Below are 14,267 nucleotides of genomic sequence, written 5' to 3'. Positions count from 1 at the left end.
AGTTTAAGGTAATATAATAAGTAGTACTATGTTTCCAGGGCTAACTTAGGAGATTAGTGCGCATAAACAGATTTTTGGCTCCTGGCTCCATGCAGTCTCATATTTCTCAAACTTTGAAAATCGTAGTACTTAGCTTATTTAATTATAAAACGCTCACTTTTATATGCTTGTATTTTCTAATTTTATGTGTTGTTTAATTAATATACTATTTGATTTGTGGCCTGCATAAAAAACATATTTTTGGATTCTGCAATATATTCTGTCATGAAGTTTTACAAAAATGGTGCCAAAAGAGGAAGAAACCACACGGCCTTATGTTACAAGAGACTGCATCAACCAAGGTTGCGAGTGCGGAGTTTCGAACCTTGGGCGCAACATGTCATTACCATTCCAGCAGTGTATCGGTTCACCACATGAGCACATGATTGTTTCCATTACTTTTTTCGTAACTTAAAAGGCACTTTCTATTTATTTATTTTGACAAAAAAAGACTCAGGTAGATTGCAAGATCCACTTTGCGCTTTCATGTGGCATGTTTTTGTATTAGCTTAAGTTTAGGTATGAAGGGTGTGTTCACGGATACCAAATAAAACTTAAGTCAATGACAACAAGCTGAGCTCTGACATCTATAGTCCATGGAGGACAACATACAACTCACAAATATCATAAGTTTCCTGGTCTAGGAAGGAGATAGCTAAAAAATATCTTCCTAAATATACAAAAATAATTAATTGAGTATTTCAGAGGGCAATTAGGAAAATTAACGGAAGGGTGTTTGTCGAGTGTCGCTGACGTGGAACAACACCGTCAATGCCATCAGTGTGTCATCATTCACGGTGGCAGGGGACACACGTGTCCTTCTTATCGCCGAACATACTTTTGTTTTTGTGTGTCACAGTGGCACACTCGGCCTACATGTAATCTTTGCTGATGGAACATTCAGCAAACGCGACTAATTTTCGAGTTCCTCTTGATGCGAGTTTTTTTTCACTGCACTCGACCTAGTTCCTGTGTTGTCGGGTGCCCGATAAATTGCACGCGGTAACCTTAGTGGCACTTGGCAAAGTGTCATTTTCAGTAGTGTATGTTTCCTTAAAATAGGAGTAATCATTTTAGCTAATGAAATATAGAAACACATACCCCTTAATTAGATAGGTTCATAAGAAATATTACTAACTTAATAGTAGATCATAGCAAGAGTAATTTGAGTAAAACCAACGAAAAAGGGTAGTACCTCCGTCCCAAAATAGATGTCAATAGATTCATCTAACTTTATATGTATCTTACACTAAATTGTGTCTAGATACATTCGTATTTGGATAAATTTTTAACATCTATTTGTGGACAGAGGGAGCAGTAGGTTAGGATATACAGGGGGTTCCTTTTTAGGAAGGTTAACTGGGGAATTACATTAGAGGTAATAGGTAGGTATAGTTTATGAAGAAAATGTTTGGTGGAAAGGGATGGAACCGCACTATGCATGCACGTCTCGCGTTCGTCCAAAAACTACTTGCTCCGGTCTTTTTATGGCAACAAAACTTGTGAGCATGCATATATATGATCTGACCTTTTAGGTTTTGCGTGAGTTCTTTTAATGAGCATTAACCTTGCACACTACTAAGTGTATTCTCACGCATGCATGCATGATAAATACTCTCGATCAGCAGATGGCTAACCTAACCCTAAAGTACTTTTCAAAAAAGTGCTAACCCTAACACGCGTCAATTTGCGTGAATGTTCACATTGCATCATAAAGAATTGATCGATGTGCATGAGCGCATGGCTATGTTTTATACGGAAACAAAACGAAAAGAAGCATGCATGTTTAAAATCAAAGACCCTCGCAAGCTCCCGTTTAGAGCAGTGGAAATACTGAACCCTACATGCATGAAACACCCACATATATCCAATTAACTTATTGTGACGCATCTCTTGCACGTATTGTTCCATTTTGCCCAATATTTCACTTTAAAAGTACGGTATGGTATGTCGTATTTTTTCAAGGGTGTACATATATATGATCGAGATTAAAACCCTACAATACTTGGCCAAGGGGCGGACTCACATGGTGGGCCCGGTGGGCCATGGCCCACTCCAAATTTTGAGATTTTTTCTATCATTAATTTGAGAAATATTGACTACATATATTACTCATTGGCAAAATTTTATCACAATTGGGGAGCGTAATTTTTTTTAGGTGTGCCCACCCTCTATTTCTTTCCTGCGTCCGCCGCTGCTTGGCCAACAACATGTTATATGTAGGGATGCAAACGAGACGATTTCAAGTGAATTAGCCTACGCCGAACTCAACTCATACAAAAATTCAAGCGAGCTCAGGCTAAGTTAACTTAAAGGTCGATCTATAAAAGTTAGTTCACACTCACCTTGTAATGATCTCGAGTCGATCTCAAACTAGTCTCGTTCTACAAAAGACAATGAACTTTCCTTTATCTGAAGCCTTTTTTTTCATATTATGTCAGATGATGGCAACATAATAGCAAACAATCATTAGCATTGTACCAATCAAAATAACGATATTATGACTTCAAAGTAGCTTGGCGTATTCTATCTCAACCAAAATACATTAGCCAAAAACAATAGGAACCGAGTAAGTGTCTAAATTTGCTCGCTTAATTAACCTACCATGTATACTTTTTACATGTGGAAAGGAGAAAACTCTCATCCACATCATGTAATTTACTCTCTCCGGTTCAAAATAATTGCCTAAAAATAGATGTATGACACACGTTGTGGCGAGTTTTGACCTTTCTTGCGTTCCTAGTTGTATGTCACACCTTGAAGTCGTCAGGCTGTTGCTTTGACCGCGCGCACATTCTTGCAATGCAATGGGTGTGTGCACTAAGGCGCGCCAACGCGCCGCGCACATATGTCATTGCATGGCAATGCAATGCAATCTAATAAAGCGCGCAGGGGAGAATAGTCAGAGACGGGCAGCTGGGACCTTGAGGGCACCACAGGTAGAGTTTCAGTGTGGCGATGGGCGTCGGCACGCAGCTAGCGTACGTGCTCAGTGTGTGTGGGGCGGACCTAGCGCGCCCGGCCGTACGTGCGGCTTTGCACGGTCCTCACTGAACGTACGATTGTTCTGAGGATGATCACCTCGTCGTCCACCACAATTTAGCCATTTTTCGCTAGCTAGCGAGTGTTGTCCACGCCGACAAGTAGCAGCCGTTCATCGAACTTCGGCGTGCTTGTAAGTTGTAACTAACCCCCCTCCCCAAGAAAAAGAGATAAAAATACACACGGTAGAATGGTACATCCTTCGGCACAAATCAATTGACGCACCTAATACGCATAGTATATCGCCCTCGTACGCGCGGCTTTGCATTCTTGGCGCCGACCTACATAATCCTTGTGAAGAATCCAAAATACTCCTTACGATCTATATTACTTGTTACTAGTATAAATGTATTTGAAATAAATATGTCTAGATATGTCTACATTAGAGAGAACTAATATGTATCAGGGGAGTAGTTTCACCAGGGCCGATGAGGCATTCTTTTCGTCCAAGGGCTATATTCTTGACACACAAGCCGGGTAGTTTACTAGTCACATGTATCATGCAATCTTAGGTATTTTGTTGCCTCTAACATGTTTTGTAGGAAACAGTGGCAACAAAAGTATAATGTCACGTCCGCGTTGGACTTGAGTAAGGCCCTGAAAGCTGCCATGAAGTTTAGCCGAAAATGATGTCCGGAAAATAATTTTGGATATGACCAAGGCCTCGGTTCGAGACGACCTAGGGACCTAGCGCTCTTGTGTGACGTGAACAAGCTTAAAACCCCGAATGGGGAGCTGAGATCACATAGGTCAACGCCACATTTCATGGCGTTGAACTTTGGCACCCAACGCTCATGTTCATGTTCTAGGTGTTCATTAAGCTTGTCCATGTCGAACCATAGCAACAGATCGTCTCCGCACCTCAACGCCATGACTTGGTCAACGCCCAGGGAAGAGCTTGGGCACCTCGAAGCCCTATCAGGGGTGTTTAAGTCTGTCCACGCTGGACAAGAGCACATGTCGCCTCGGCACCTCAACATCTTCAGGCAAGGAGTTGTGATGTGTAACCTTAACACCGTGATGTAACGCGTTGAGCAAAAGGGCTAGATCTGAAACTATTTTTTTTAGAAAGGGAGATCATTTTAGCTGAACTTCTTAATAAGAGTCAGATTTGTCCCATTTCACATATTTCGGTGAGGGTATTGGTTGTGCAAGTTACGAAAGCTAATATAGACCAGAAGATATATTGTCCAGGAAGCATGTGTGCACGCCAAATATGTTTGTTTTTCTTTGTGAGATGGGTTTTAGCAACTATCCAAGGAAGAACATGTTTGGCCATGACCAAAAGATAGGGATATATGTATATGGTTTATTTTTTGATCATCAAAATAGGTATATATGGTTGGTTTTTGTCACCATCTGAACTAGTAAAATACCCTGGCAGTGCAGAAGATAGGGTATTCATCGCAACAAAAGAGTTTTTTTTTTTTTGAAAAAGGAAAGCAACAAAAGAGAGTAAATTAGGGTTTCATCACGAACTCGCCAAAGGCTAATCCCGCCGTTCCAGCGTTATCCTACTATAAGTTGAGTCTTCCTCATTCGTCCTCAGTGACTTCGAGAGATCAACCCCTTCTAAATCACATGTTAGGTAGTATAAAAAAGAAATCCTCACATGCGCTCATGGAATCGGCCTGCTAAAGACGTGGCGTTAGGGGCTGTGCATGTTGTTACAACTTTACTTACTGTTTCAGTACGTGTCTTGTTGATCTAAATGCTTTCCTTAATTAAAAACATACTACTACCTCCTTGCACAGAAAAAGATGTTGGAGATTTATTTAAATTCAAATTGTCTGAATTCTAATGTATCTATACACTAAAAGTATCTAGATACTATAGTCCTAAAAGAACCCCCTCGCATTTGTAGGTACACAACAACATGCGTCGCACAGAAGAAGCGTCGCACAGAAGAAGCGTGTAATTGAAGAATAAGCAAATCTACGTCAGAAGGACAGATGCTGAAAAGACGAAACACCCTTTACGCCCTATGCTGGTACAGCTGGGAACATGTCAATACATCTGTTATCAAGGATGTTATTATCAGGAAAATCTTGCCTCACAACAATTTAACTTTATTAAATCATCATTTACCAATGTTTTCCTCTCTGGCGTGACCATTACACACGTAGTAAAGAATTTAATGGAATCAATGTGGGCTGGAAGCAGCGTAACAAAACTGAAGCTTACACATCCAAGGGAGCTACAAGTGTATGATCAAGCCACTTGGAAAAAATTGTAAGAAACCATAGACAAAATATATTAGACCAATTACACTTTTACTCGGTTGTGTCATGAAGCCCTGTTCTGCTTCGTCTTGGCAATACTGAGAAGATCGCCGAAGAACTTGTCCTCAGGTTTCGATGGCCTGATTGGTTGCCCCATGGAAGGTGATGAAGAGGTCGGCGTCTGGTAGGACGAATTCATCCCCGCATAGGAGCTGTCTTGCATGGAGAGACCATACATACTCTGGGACAGGTCGTTGGTGCCAGGGTACCCATACGCTGGTCTTCCCTGGTTGTAGTACTGTGCAGCTGACTGCTGCACATACGCATATTGCGACGCCATCTGACGACCATACATTTGCTGCTGTGGCATTCCTCCAAACTGGGCGCCCGGCATTTGTTGTGCATACATCATACCTGGCTGCGCTACTGGCATTGGTGAAGGTTGCATACCGGCAAATTGCATGCCTGGCATTGGCATGGACTGTGGTGGCAGATGCCCAAACTGGTTCCCATAGCCTGGCTGCATTTGTGCTCCAACAATTTGGCTGGGTTGCATCGCCTGAGGTGGCATAGCTCCCGGTTGGTTGCTATACATTGGCTGGGTTTGTTGACCTCCCATATAGTTGTTCTGCGGTTGTAATGGCTGCACACCGCCAAACTGGCTTGTTGGAGGTTGGAGAGAATGCATACCACCCGATTGGCCATTTGACATTTCATTGGTTGGCACTGACGGAGCTTCCCAAGGAGGAGGCGGAAGGGCTCCACTTTGATCATCTACAAAATTCAGATAAGACTATCACAAATCCTTCAAACAGACATGCAAAAATGTATAGTCTGTCAAAGATACATACATTTAACTTACAATGATTTACTTTTTCAAAAGATATAAAAGAGATAGACACAGAAAAGTAATGGTCAAAATGGCATTGCATACCGTAGTTTATTTGCTGTGGTGGGGGTGCCACATGGTTGGCAACTTGACCATTCCACCCAGAATTTGTGCCATTAAACTGCGACGCCTGATCATAAGATGTTCCAGGGTTTACAGTATTCCCATTAGAATAGAGTGCCACCTGCTGAGGAGGCTGTTGAGATTGTGCAGGATGTTGGGTTTGTGTGTTGTATGGTTGTGTTCCCGGAACGGTGGGACTTGAATCCAGACCAAAGGGATCAAGTGGTCTGGAATTGCTGTTAGCAGCATTGTTCTGAGAAAATATGTCAACAATTGCCAGAGCACTTTGATTTGAAGTAGAGTCAGCCAATGGGTCAGTGACTGGAACAAGAGCTAGAGAATTTTCTGCTGTAGATGGGGTATCATCCCAGCTAAGAAGATCAACGCTCGAATCAGGTTTTGGTGGGTTTGCTGAGCCATTTGACAACGGAGGTGCTGGAAGCGCTAGTTGCTCAAAAGGAGACTGCTCACTTGTGCTGTTACAAAGACAGGTCAGATTGAAACAGAGGTTAATAAGAGCAGTCATATAAAGAGTACACGTCATTCCTATGAACAGCAAGACACTTTCAAAAGCTGAAATCATTCCTAACATTATGTAGAACTAAGCATGTGCGAACAAGGTAGGAGAAGACTAGGAACCTTTGGTTTGGATCTGTTTTAGAATCTTGGCTTATGGGGTCACCGATATCCACTAGTGCTTGCTCTTTCTTAGAGTCCTGGTTTGCAGAATCCTCGGTATCTACAAGTGCCTGCAGAGACTTTGGTTTTTTCTCCACTCGGACTGCAATGCCTGCAGCAATTGCGTCGTGTCTTGCAAGAACACGCTGTAAATCATCATTCAGGGCAAGCCCTTGCGATAAAAGTTCCTCATCCCTGTGAATAAGAAAGGAAAAAAATTAGTCAAATAATAAGTAGATTCAATGCAACAGAGACAGCTAAACAAACAGAACAAGCTACTCGTGTCAGCTTTTAATGACTCTGATGCTTTTGGAGTATCCAGATACTTTAACATATATCTCATGTCTTCTTGAGTAATACGATCGAATACCACAGAAAAAAAGTTACACATGAATAATAGACAAAACTGGTAAGATTAAAGAAGCAGAAATTTCAACATCCTCTTACCAGACGATTCAGAAAGGTGCTTAAGAAAGTAAACCTCACGGCCATATACATATCTACCTATATCTTCGAATGTGCGATTTGCTAACATTGGATACAGAAAACTAAACAAATGCTAATGTAAAATTTAGTGGATTGGATTCAAAAGTAAGTGCACTCACGAGGCAGTATTAACTAGTTGGACCACTCTCTGCTTGTAAGTGCGGCACTGATCAACAAGCTCCACAATTACCTCCTGCCTTAGTCCCTGTGTGCATAGCATTTCAATATATAATCAACAAACCTCGAAAAATGTAAGTGTAGAGATTTTTATATTATTATGCATGCCATGAATACAGCAAGAACACTACACACTTTGAATTTCTGCTTAAAATGCAGTTTCTTATTCCAAATTATGTCGATTATTTTCTTTACATTGTTTACTGCTTTATACTGAAGATTTCGAGGACAAGGGTGTGCCCAACACCTAATTTAAGACACGGATGTTCCTGAAACCATAAACTCTAAGGGTAGCCAGATAAGTTTCACGCTTTGATACCTTACTTTATGGTAACATAGATAACAGGGGGATCATAGTATTCAAACGATGTAACTTGGATTCAATACGGACAGGAGTGGTTATAGCCTTATAGGTCATGTATAAGACAGTTGGCCTTGAAGCCCTGGCATCTTGGACCTCACATTGGATATCATGAATACTGAATAGTTCAATGAATGTAAGCAATTAGTACAAAAAACATATTTTAAAGACAGGCTCATATTTGAAAACTGATCAGGACATATTTCCCAAAAGAAACATGTTGGGTTTTTTTGTAAGCCGGTAAATTCGAAAATAACAAAACAGAATACCATGTTCAGCCGTTGGTTGTAACTCTAATATATAATACTAGGTCCATACTTTTGTGCAGGTTGAATTAAAAAGCATGCTTATGGAATTTTGGTACCTCTCTGTTTCCAGGGTCTAAAGCATTCAGCATCTCTGCTAATACATCCATGATACCACGAGCATTCTGAATCTCTGACATACTGAAAATAAAAGCAGTACTCAGTTCATTCCATCCAAAAAGAACATCAGATTGCTACATGAAATAAGGTAAACTAGACTGAAGTAGACATGTTGATCAAAGATGCGCACTGGAGACACAAGAAAGAAAACTAATTATAATGACCCGCACTCTGATTACAGTATAGCGATTATACACACGATCTGAAGAGAAGACAAAATGACACCAGTCATTCTTGAATTTACCATTTCTAAAAGGATTATACATGAACATTCATCTCATGTGAGCGCATGAAGTTGATAATAAATCATGAAGAAGCTTAAGTTGCAATGTAGACAAGATGTGGAAATCATGGCACATACGTAATACTATAGTTTCATGTTGTTTTTTACTTCATAATACGGAACCAAATCTCTAGGCCAGTACAACAGAAGTGGCAGAAACTAACCTTACACAAGATTCCAAACTCTTGTTTACATTTTCTATCACAAACTGCCATACATTAAAGTGGGAACAAGGTAATACTAGTGAGCACAATTATAAAGTGAAAAGAAGTTTTTTTAGTAAAGAGATCAAATAATAAAGGCAATACTGGCTGTTAGAATCTACACTTGGTTCACATTTTATGAGCACATCACAAAATCGACAACCCTCCGAAGGATGCCACGAAGTTTTGGTCATTTGCAGGATCAACACAATACCAATTAGAATATTATTATTAATTCCAAAATCTATGATAAACAGATAGAGAGGGAAAAGGGTCCTATCTTTCCTTAGAAGCCCCTGTCATTGGCTAATGCTCGACCTTATATCTTTCTTTCTCTTCAAAGGACAGATAGGAATTCGCATAACCCTTCTCTTTTCTGAATCCTAAGTGGTACTATCAGTCTAATGTGTTCTAGCAGATAACCATAATTTTGCAGTCTCCATGAGAAAATTTACGATTTTGTGGTGTGTTTCAGTAAATGCCAATCAAGTGTAAGCCCAGAAGCAATTTTTTGCCAGTAGAAATGTGTCATCTCAAAGCAGAAAATGACAGCTAAAAGAAAGCAAGCACACCTCAGAGCAGGGAAGTCATTTCCAGCAGAAGATTCAGCTTCATCCCGTTGGTCAGGACTACGCATACTTTTCTCTGCTGGAGACTGACCATTAAACAGCGGTGCAGGTCTGTCGGACCTCTTGGGGAATTGAGCTCCAGCACGCTGCAAGGGGGAATAAGCATAATTATTTTAAGCAGCAAGGTAAATTTGTAGAATCAAGATAGAACCATTGCATTCAATGTCTTGCATACTGAATGACATTAAATTTAAGACAAAATAATAATATAATATCAGTAGTAACATTTTAAAACAGAACAACTGTGCTAAGTGAAAATTCAGAGCCTAATAAATAAATTGGGCTTGAAAGTATACCACCAACTCATGGTATGCTGCATAGAACTGCGGATATCTGGAACGTGGTCCCCCCAAAGCTTCTTGCCATGTATCTACTAGAACCAGAACCTTCTCTTTGACGCGTGGATCAGACTGTAAGATGAGACAAATATAACATCATACAGTTAGCAGACTGGGAGAAAACAACTGAAGTTTCAGAACTTTGACGGATGATATACCTTTTTCTTCACTATCTTGACCATCTCATGCAACACATCTCTCTCTGCAACATGCATGTGGAATATATCCCCACAGTTCTTTATTGCAGTTTCCAGCAGCTGAAATAGAACAATATTATCAGTTCATCATCAAGACAACAAATGATTCCTGCTTACATGTTCAAATGATAATGAATCATAAACTAATGGAACATAAAATTATCAAAATAAACTGATTCCAAACCAGTTATGTCCTCACCAACTATCCTAGTTTTTTTGTTGGTTGGACAAAGAACTAATAATATACAAGTTAATTATGTGACACCGTCTGATTTATAGGCTGCAATAACCTGTCCAACCATTTTCAAGTACACCATGATTTTTAGTGGTGTTGCAAGCTGCATTGGTATGATGAAATAAGCACCTACTCATGAAGCATACAAGGAAGATGCACATGCAAACAAGGTATTTAGATAATACAGACAAAAATGTGCAAATACAGCTAAGTAGCAGCCATGTATGTTTGATGTTATTGAAAAAGCACAGCTAAACTACTTTTCTTCTTGATGACTACAGCAAAGTAGCAATAACACCACTGAAGAACAGAGGTTGCAAATAAACTTACAGTTAATGCAAGAAGCTGAACTTTTGGATTTTTGTGCCCAATCCTTTTTCTGAGAGCCTTCACGACATCTTTGGATTGGCTGTTACCAGGCGAACAGTTAACTAATAAATATCAATAACTGACAATAAATAAAGCATGCATCGCAGGAAACAAACAGTAGCTATAACCCTATAAGTCAAGATACTTCTGCCGTGTCAGCTCAACTATTTGATCTCAAATCGTAATAGTTGGATTAGCAATCAAGGAAAGCAACCTATATGATAAGTTTGAAAAGCTAGAATAGAACCTAAATGTTGTTCAAAACCTGCAGACATATTAAACAGGCAAACTGCATCAACTTTTGTGGGTTCCATTGCTAATTTAGTAGCAACAAGTAATAACTAATAAGCAGTCAACTGCAGTAATAAATAATAACTATAAAACATTGCATCGAAGTGTTCGTCTAAGAAGTAGCTCGGGAAATAGGAGGGGCAAGTAAAACTGTAGAAGCAGATCTAAAAACTAAAGCTAAGCAAAATTATAAGGCACTAGCAATATTGACGCAATTAGTATCTTCAGAAGATATAGTCATTTACATGATTACATAAGGAATCAACTCGGCTCCTTTGATTCATAGGTTAGGAGAAGTGTAGGGATAAGAAACGTATAGGATTTGGATGCCATGTCTAGTAGAATCCCATGGGAAGAGGAATTCACTTTGATTGTGGTGAAGGAATTTTTCATGAGGTCCAACCTAATGCTTTTCTCCTATGAAATTTACACTACAAGATTCCTATGGGGATATGATCCTATGAATCAAACGGCTTCCACAAGAAAAATTCCATAGGATCGCAATCCTACATAAATCCTTTGAAAATCCCATGAATCAAAGGAGAAACATGATTAAAGGAACAGTAACTACTGAAAAACGATGGACAGCAGTTGACCTATGTCGACATGTTATAACTTATAAGAGTACCTTGGCCATTCCCACATGACGCAAAATAAATAAAAAACAACCAACAGTATCCCCAGAACTTCTTCACTCCAAAATCTTCAGATGTCAGAGTTTAACATGAAGAACTAGGCTAGGTCAGTTAGAAAGATTGTGGGTAGCACCACGGATTTCAGTAAGAACTTTGGCAAACAAGCAATTCAGCATTCAATTAGCATTGTGACAATAATTTTTCAAGGCTGATTTAGAATGATAGAATCTAATTATGTATCATCCATCCCAATATTGTTAGTTAGTCCATCTGGCCCCATTTAATTGGCGCATATGTAAACTGGACATAGCAGATTTGAATGTATGGGCTTCGACAATTAAATCGGGCCGGAGGGAGTATAATATTTCCAGCCTGCCACTACATAACATAGAAACAGCAACCCAAAGGATTATACCAACTAGAATATTCTTAGCTGTCCTCCGGGTTGTAAGGAACTTCACAGCACTCCTCATCTTTCATGCAACTTCTGCATATGTTGTCAGACTGAATAACCTGCCCTCTTCATGCAGCTCTAAGCAAGTGCCTCCAGGAGCAGCACTGTTTGTTTCCATTCCTACTTTCTATGTTTTGCCTGAAGGTGCATGAACTCCGCATACCAAACTTATGAAACTCTGGGTTTACTGAATGAGTAGATTGAGTGACATTATCAGAACCTGAATATTTTGTCCTCGCCAAAAAAATAGGTGTGTAAGGGCAAATGTTTGAACATAAATCTGGGTCATGGGCTTTCTCCCCTTACAGAAATTTGCATGATGTAAAATAAGCCTTTGCTTCATTTTCCAGCAAAACAAAAGGGTCCAAGGACTAGAACGCTCAAGCCAGTTGACTCAATTGCAGAATGCCATTCCCACTTGGCGTAGCCAGCCAACGGAACACCAAGCACGAAGCAACTGTTCTCCCAAAGGACCGAATGTTCTGAGAAACCAGAACACAGATGGAGGTTGCCAGATCCACCGACCACCGCTTGCGAAATCCCAATTCACGATTCCCCCGGACAGCCAGGCCACCGGATTGCAAACCGAAATTTCGCTTCGCCGCTTCAGGAAGATCCAAATTCGAGCCGTTTGTCTGGTATCGTATCGGTGAAACGAAACCGCTCATAAAAGCCGAGCGCCTGCCAGAATTTGTCGGAACTGGGAGCAGTTCCAGCAATTACGTCGTCAGACGACATAAAATGACACTACTCCGTTCTACCCAGATCGCGCCAACTACATCCATGTCATAGATAGCTCCCAGCGCAAAACGCTGGCCACCGCTGAGCTAATCACCCAACGCCCGAACCACGCGTAGCAACATAGTACTATCTGGCAAAGGGGGCACCGAATCCGCGCGCGCGCGGAGCGGAGAGGGGGCGTACCCGGGATCGCGGTTGCAGATGTCGCAGATCTCCATGTTCTTGGCCCAGTCGGGGCCGATGAGCATGTCGCTGCTGGCCCGGTCCACCATGGCTCCGGCCATGGTCGGCGGCGCCCGACCGACCCTGGCCCCGGAGGCTGCGCTCCTCGGCTCGGCTGGATTCGGATCGGGGGCCGGCGATTGGGTGCGAGGTCGAGGTCGAGGCCACCGCGCGCCACCAGATTGGCCTCGTGTTCCTTTCTCGGTGGGCGGCCTGGCTTCTTCTAATTTTCTGTTTTGGTTGTTTATTGGCCGTTGCGAAAATTAGCTGTACTGTAGTACAGGTACAGCGGCGTGTGCGCACCGTGAATGTTCGATGCTTCGACGACGAGACGGAGATGATGATGATGTGATAATAATGGAGCGATTAGATTACGTGGGAAGTTATTGGGCAGTTAGGTGAGGTGAGTGTCTGGGTGTAGGATCTGGCGGTGGCAGCGTGTGTTCTTGTGTGATCTGAGCTGTCCGACACACTAACTTTGGAGCGCGTCATCGTTACCTTTGTTTAGCTTCATCTAATTTAATACAGTAATATTTTCTCCAACTAGACTTCAGTTTGGAAGCGTGGAATGAAAAATAATACGTTGAAACAAAGTACTCCCTCCCATTCAAATTGATTAATTCAATTTTATATAGATGTGCTTCTAAAACTTTTATCTCTTCAACCACAGACCTAAAATGTTTTATTTTTATTGTTAACTTAGCCGTGACGAGACCTTCGAAACTACATCTCATATTAACATGTTTAGGCAACAAGTTTATCGATGATTGTTAGATTATACACTGCTTACTTCGTAAATTCATGTACAACATTCCCCACCAACAAACGGTTGCATGATCCTCTTAGGTCTTAAAAACACTTGTGCTATTATCGCGGCAATTGTTTGCTCCTATCTTGTAACTACTACTACCTCCGTTAGAGACTATAAGACCTATGAGTTTTTTAAACCGTTAGATATTATAAGGCCTCTTTCATTTATTGTCCTCTACCTCAATGTATGTTCTCATTTTTCTCTACTCCCTTCGGATCGGTTTAACAAGTACACGCAATTCAAGACAAACTTTGACCATTAGTTTGGTTAACAACATATGAATTATATGTCTACAAAATCTATACCACTAGATTTGTATTCAAAAAAGGTGGCGAGATCGATCAATGGGAGTGGCACTTCTTGGGTGTTTTCTGGTGGCCCCCTGAAGAAATCTCAACCCAATGCAATGCCATCACCACCGCGAGCCTCGTCGGTTCCTGCAAGTTTCTATCATAATTCAGCAACACGTAGTGTAGC

General features: G+C 40.9%; 1 protein-coding gene across 1 annotated transcript; it reads right to left on the bottom strand.

The window, feature by feature from the left end:
• Positions 1-5,129: 5,129 nt before the first annotated feature.
• Positions 5,130-13,183, bottom strand: LOC127342006 (TOM1-like protein 9). The gene is made up of 10 exons (XM_051367947.2): positions 12,941-13,183; positions 10,598-10,676; positions 9,994-10,092; positions 9,794-9,907; positions 9,441-9,583; positions 8,322-8,403; positions 7,539-7,624; positions 6,895-7,128; positions 6,238-6,731; positions 5,130-6,077 (listed from the first exon to the last, which is right to left on the bottom strand). Exons 1-10 carry the CDS (start codon positions 13,039-13,041, stop codon positions 5,368-5,370), a joined length of 2,142 nt encoding a protein of 713 aa, XP_051223907.1. The 5' UTR covers positions 13,042-13,183; the 3' UTR covers positions 5,130-5,367.
• Between the last annotated feature and the right edge of the window lie 1,084 nt (positions 13,184-14,267).

The sequence above is a fragment of the Lolium perenne genome, chromosome 3 (genome assembly GCF_019359855.2).
Source record: "Lolium perenne isolate Kyuss_39 chromosome 3, Kyuss_2.0, whole genome shotgun sequence".
NCBI classification, from domain to species: Eukaryota; Viridiplantae; Streptophyta; class Magnoliopsida; order Poales; family Poaceae; genus Lolium; species Lolium perenne.
Note: the sequence above shows the minus strand (reverse complement) of the source record. Positions and strands in the feature narration are given on the sequence as shown.

Excerpts from the sequence above, each read along its gene's own strand:
- LOC127342006 (XM_051367947.2), bottom strand. The coding sequence starts at position 13,041 with ATGGCCGGAGCCATGGTGGACCGGGCCAGCAGCGACATGCTCATCGGC. Across the intron at positions 7,625-8,321 it reads TAGACCCTGGAAACAGAGAG|GGACTAAGGCAGGAGGTAAT; the intron begins GTACCAAAATTC and ends CTATGCACACAG. Across the intron at positions 6,078-6,237 it reads ACCACAGCAAATAAACTACG|ATGATCAAAGTGGAGCCCTT; the intron begins GTATGCAATGCC and ends TGAATTTTGTAG.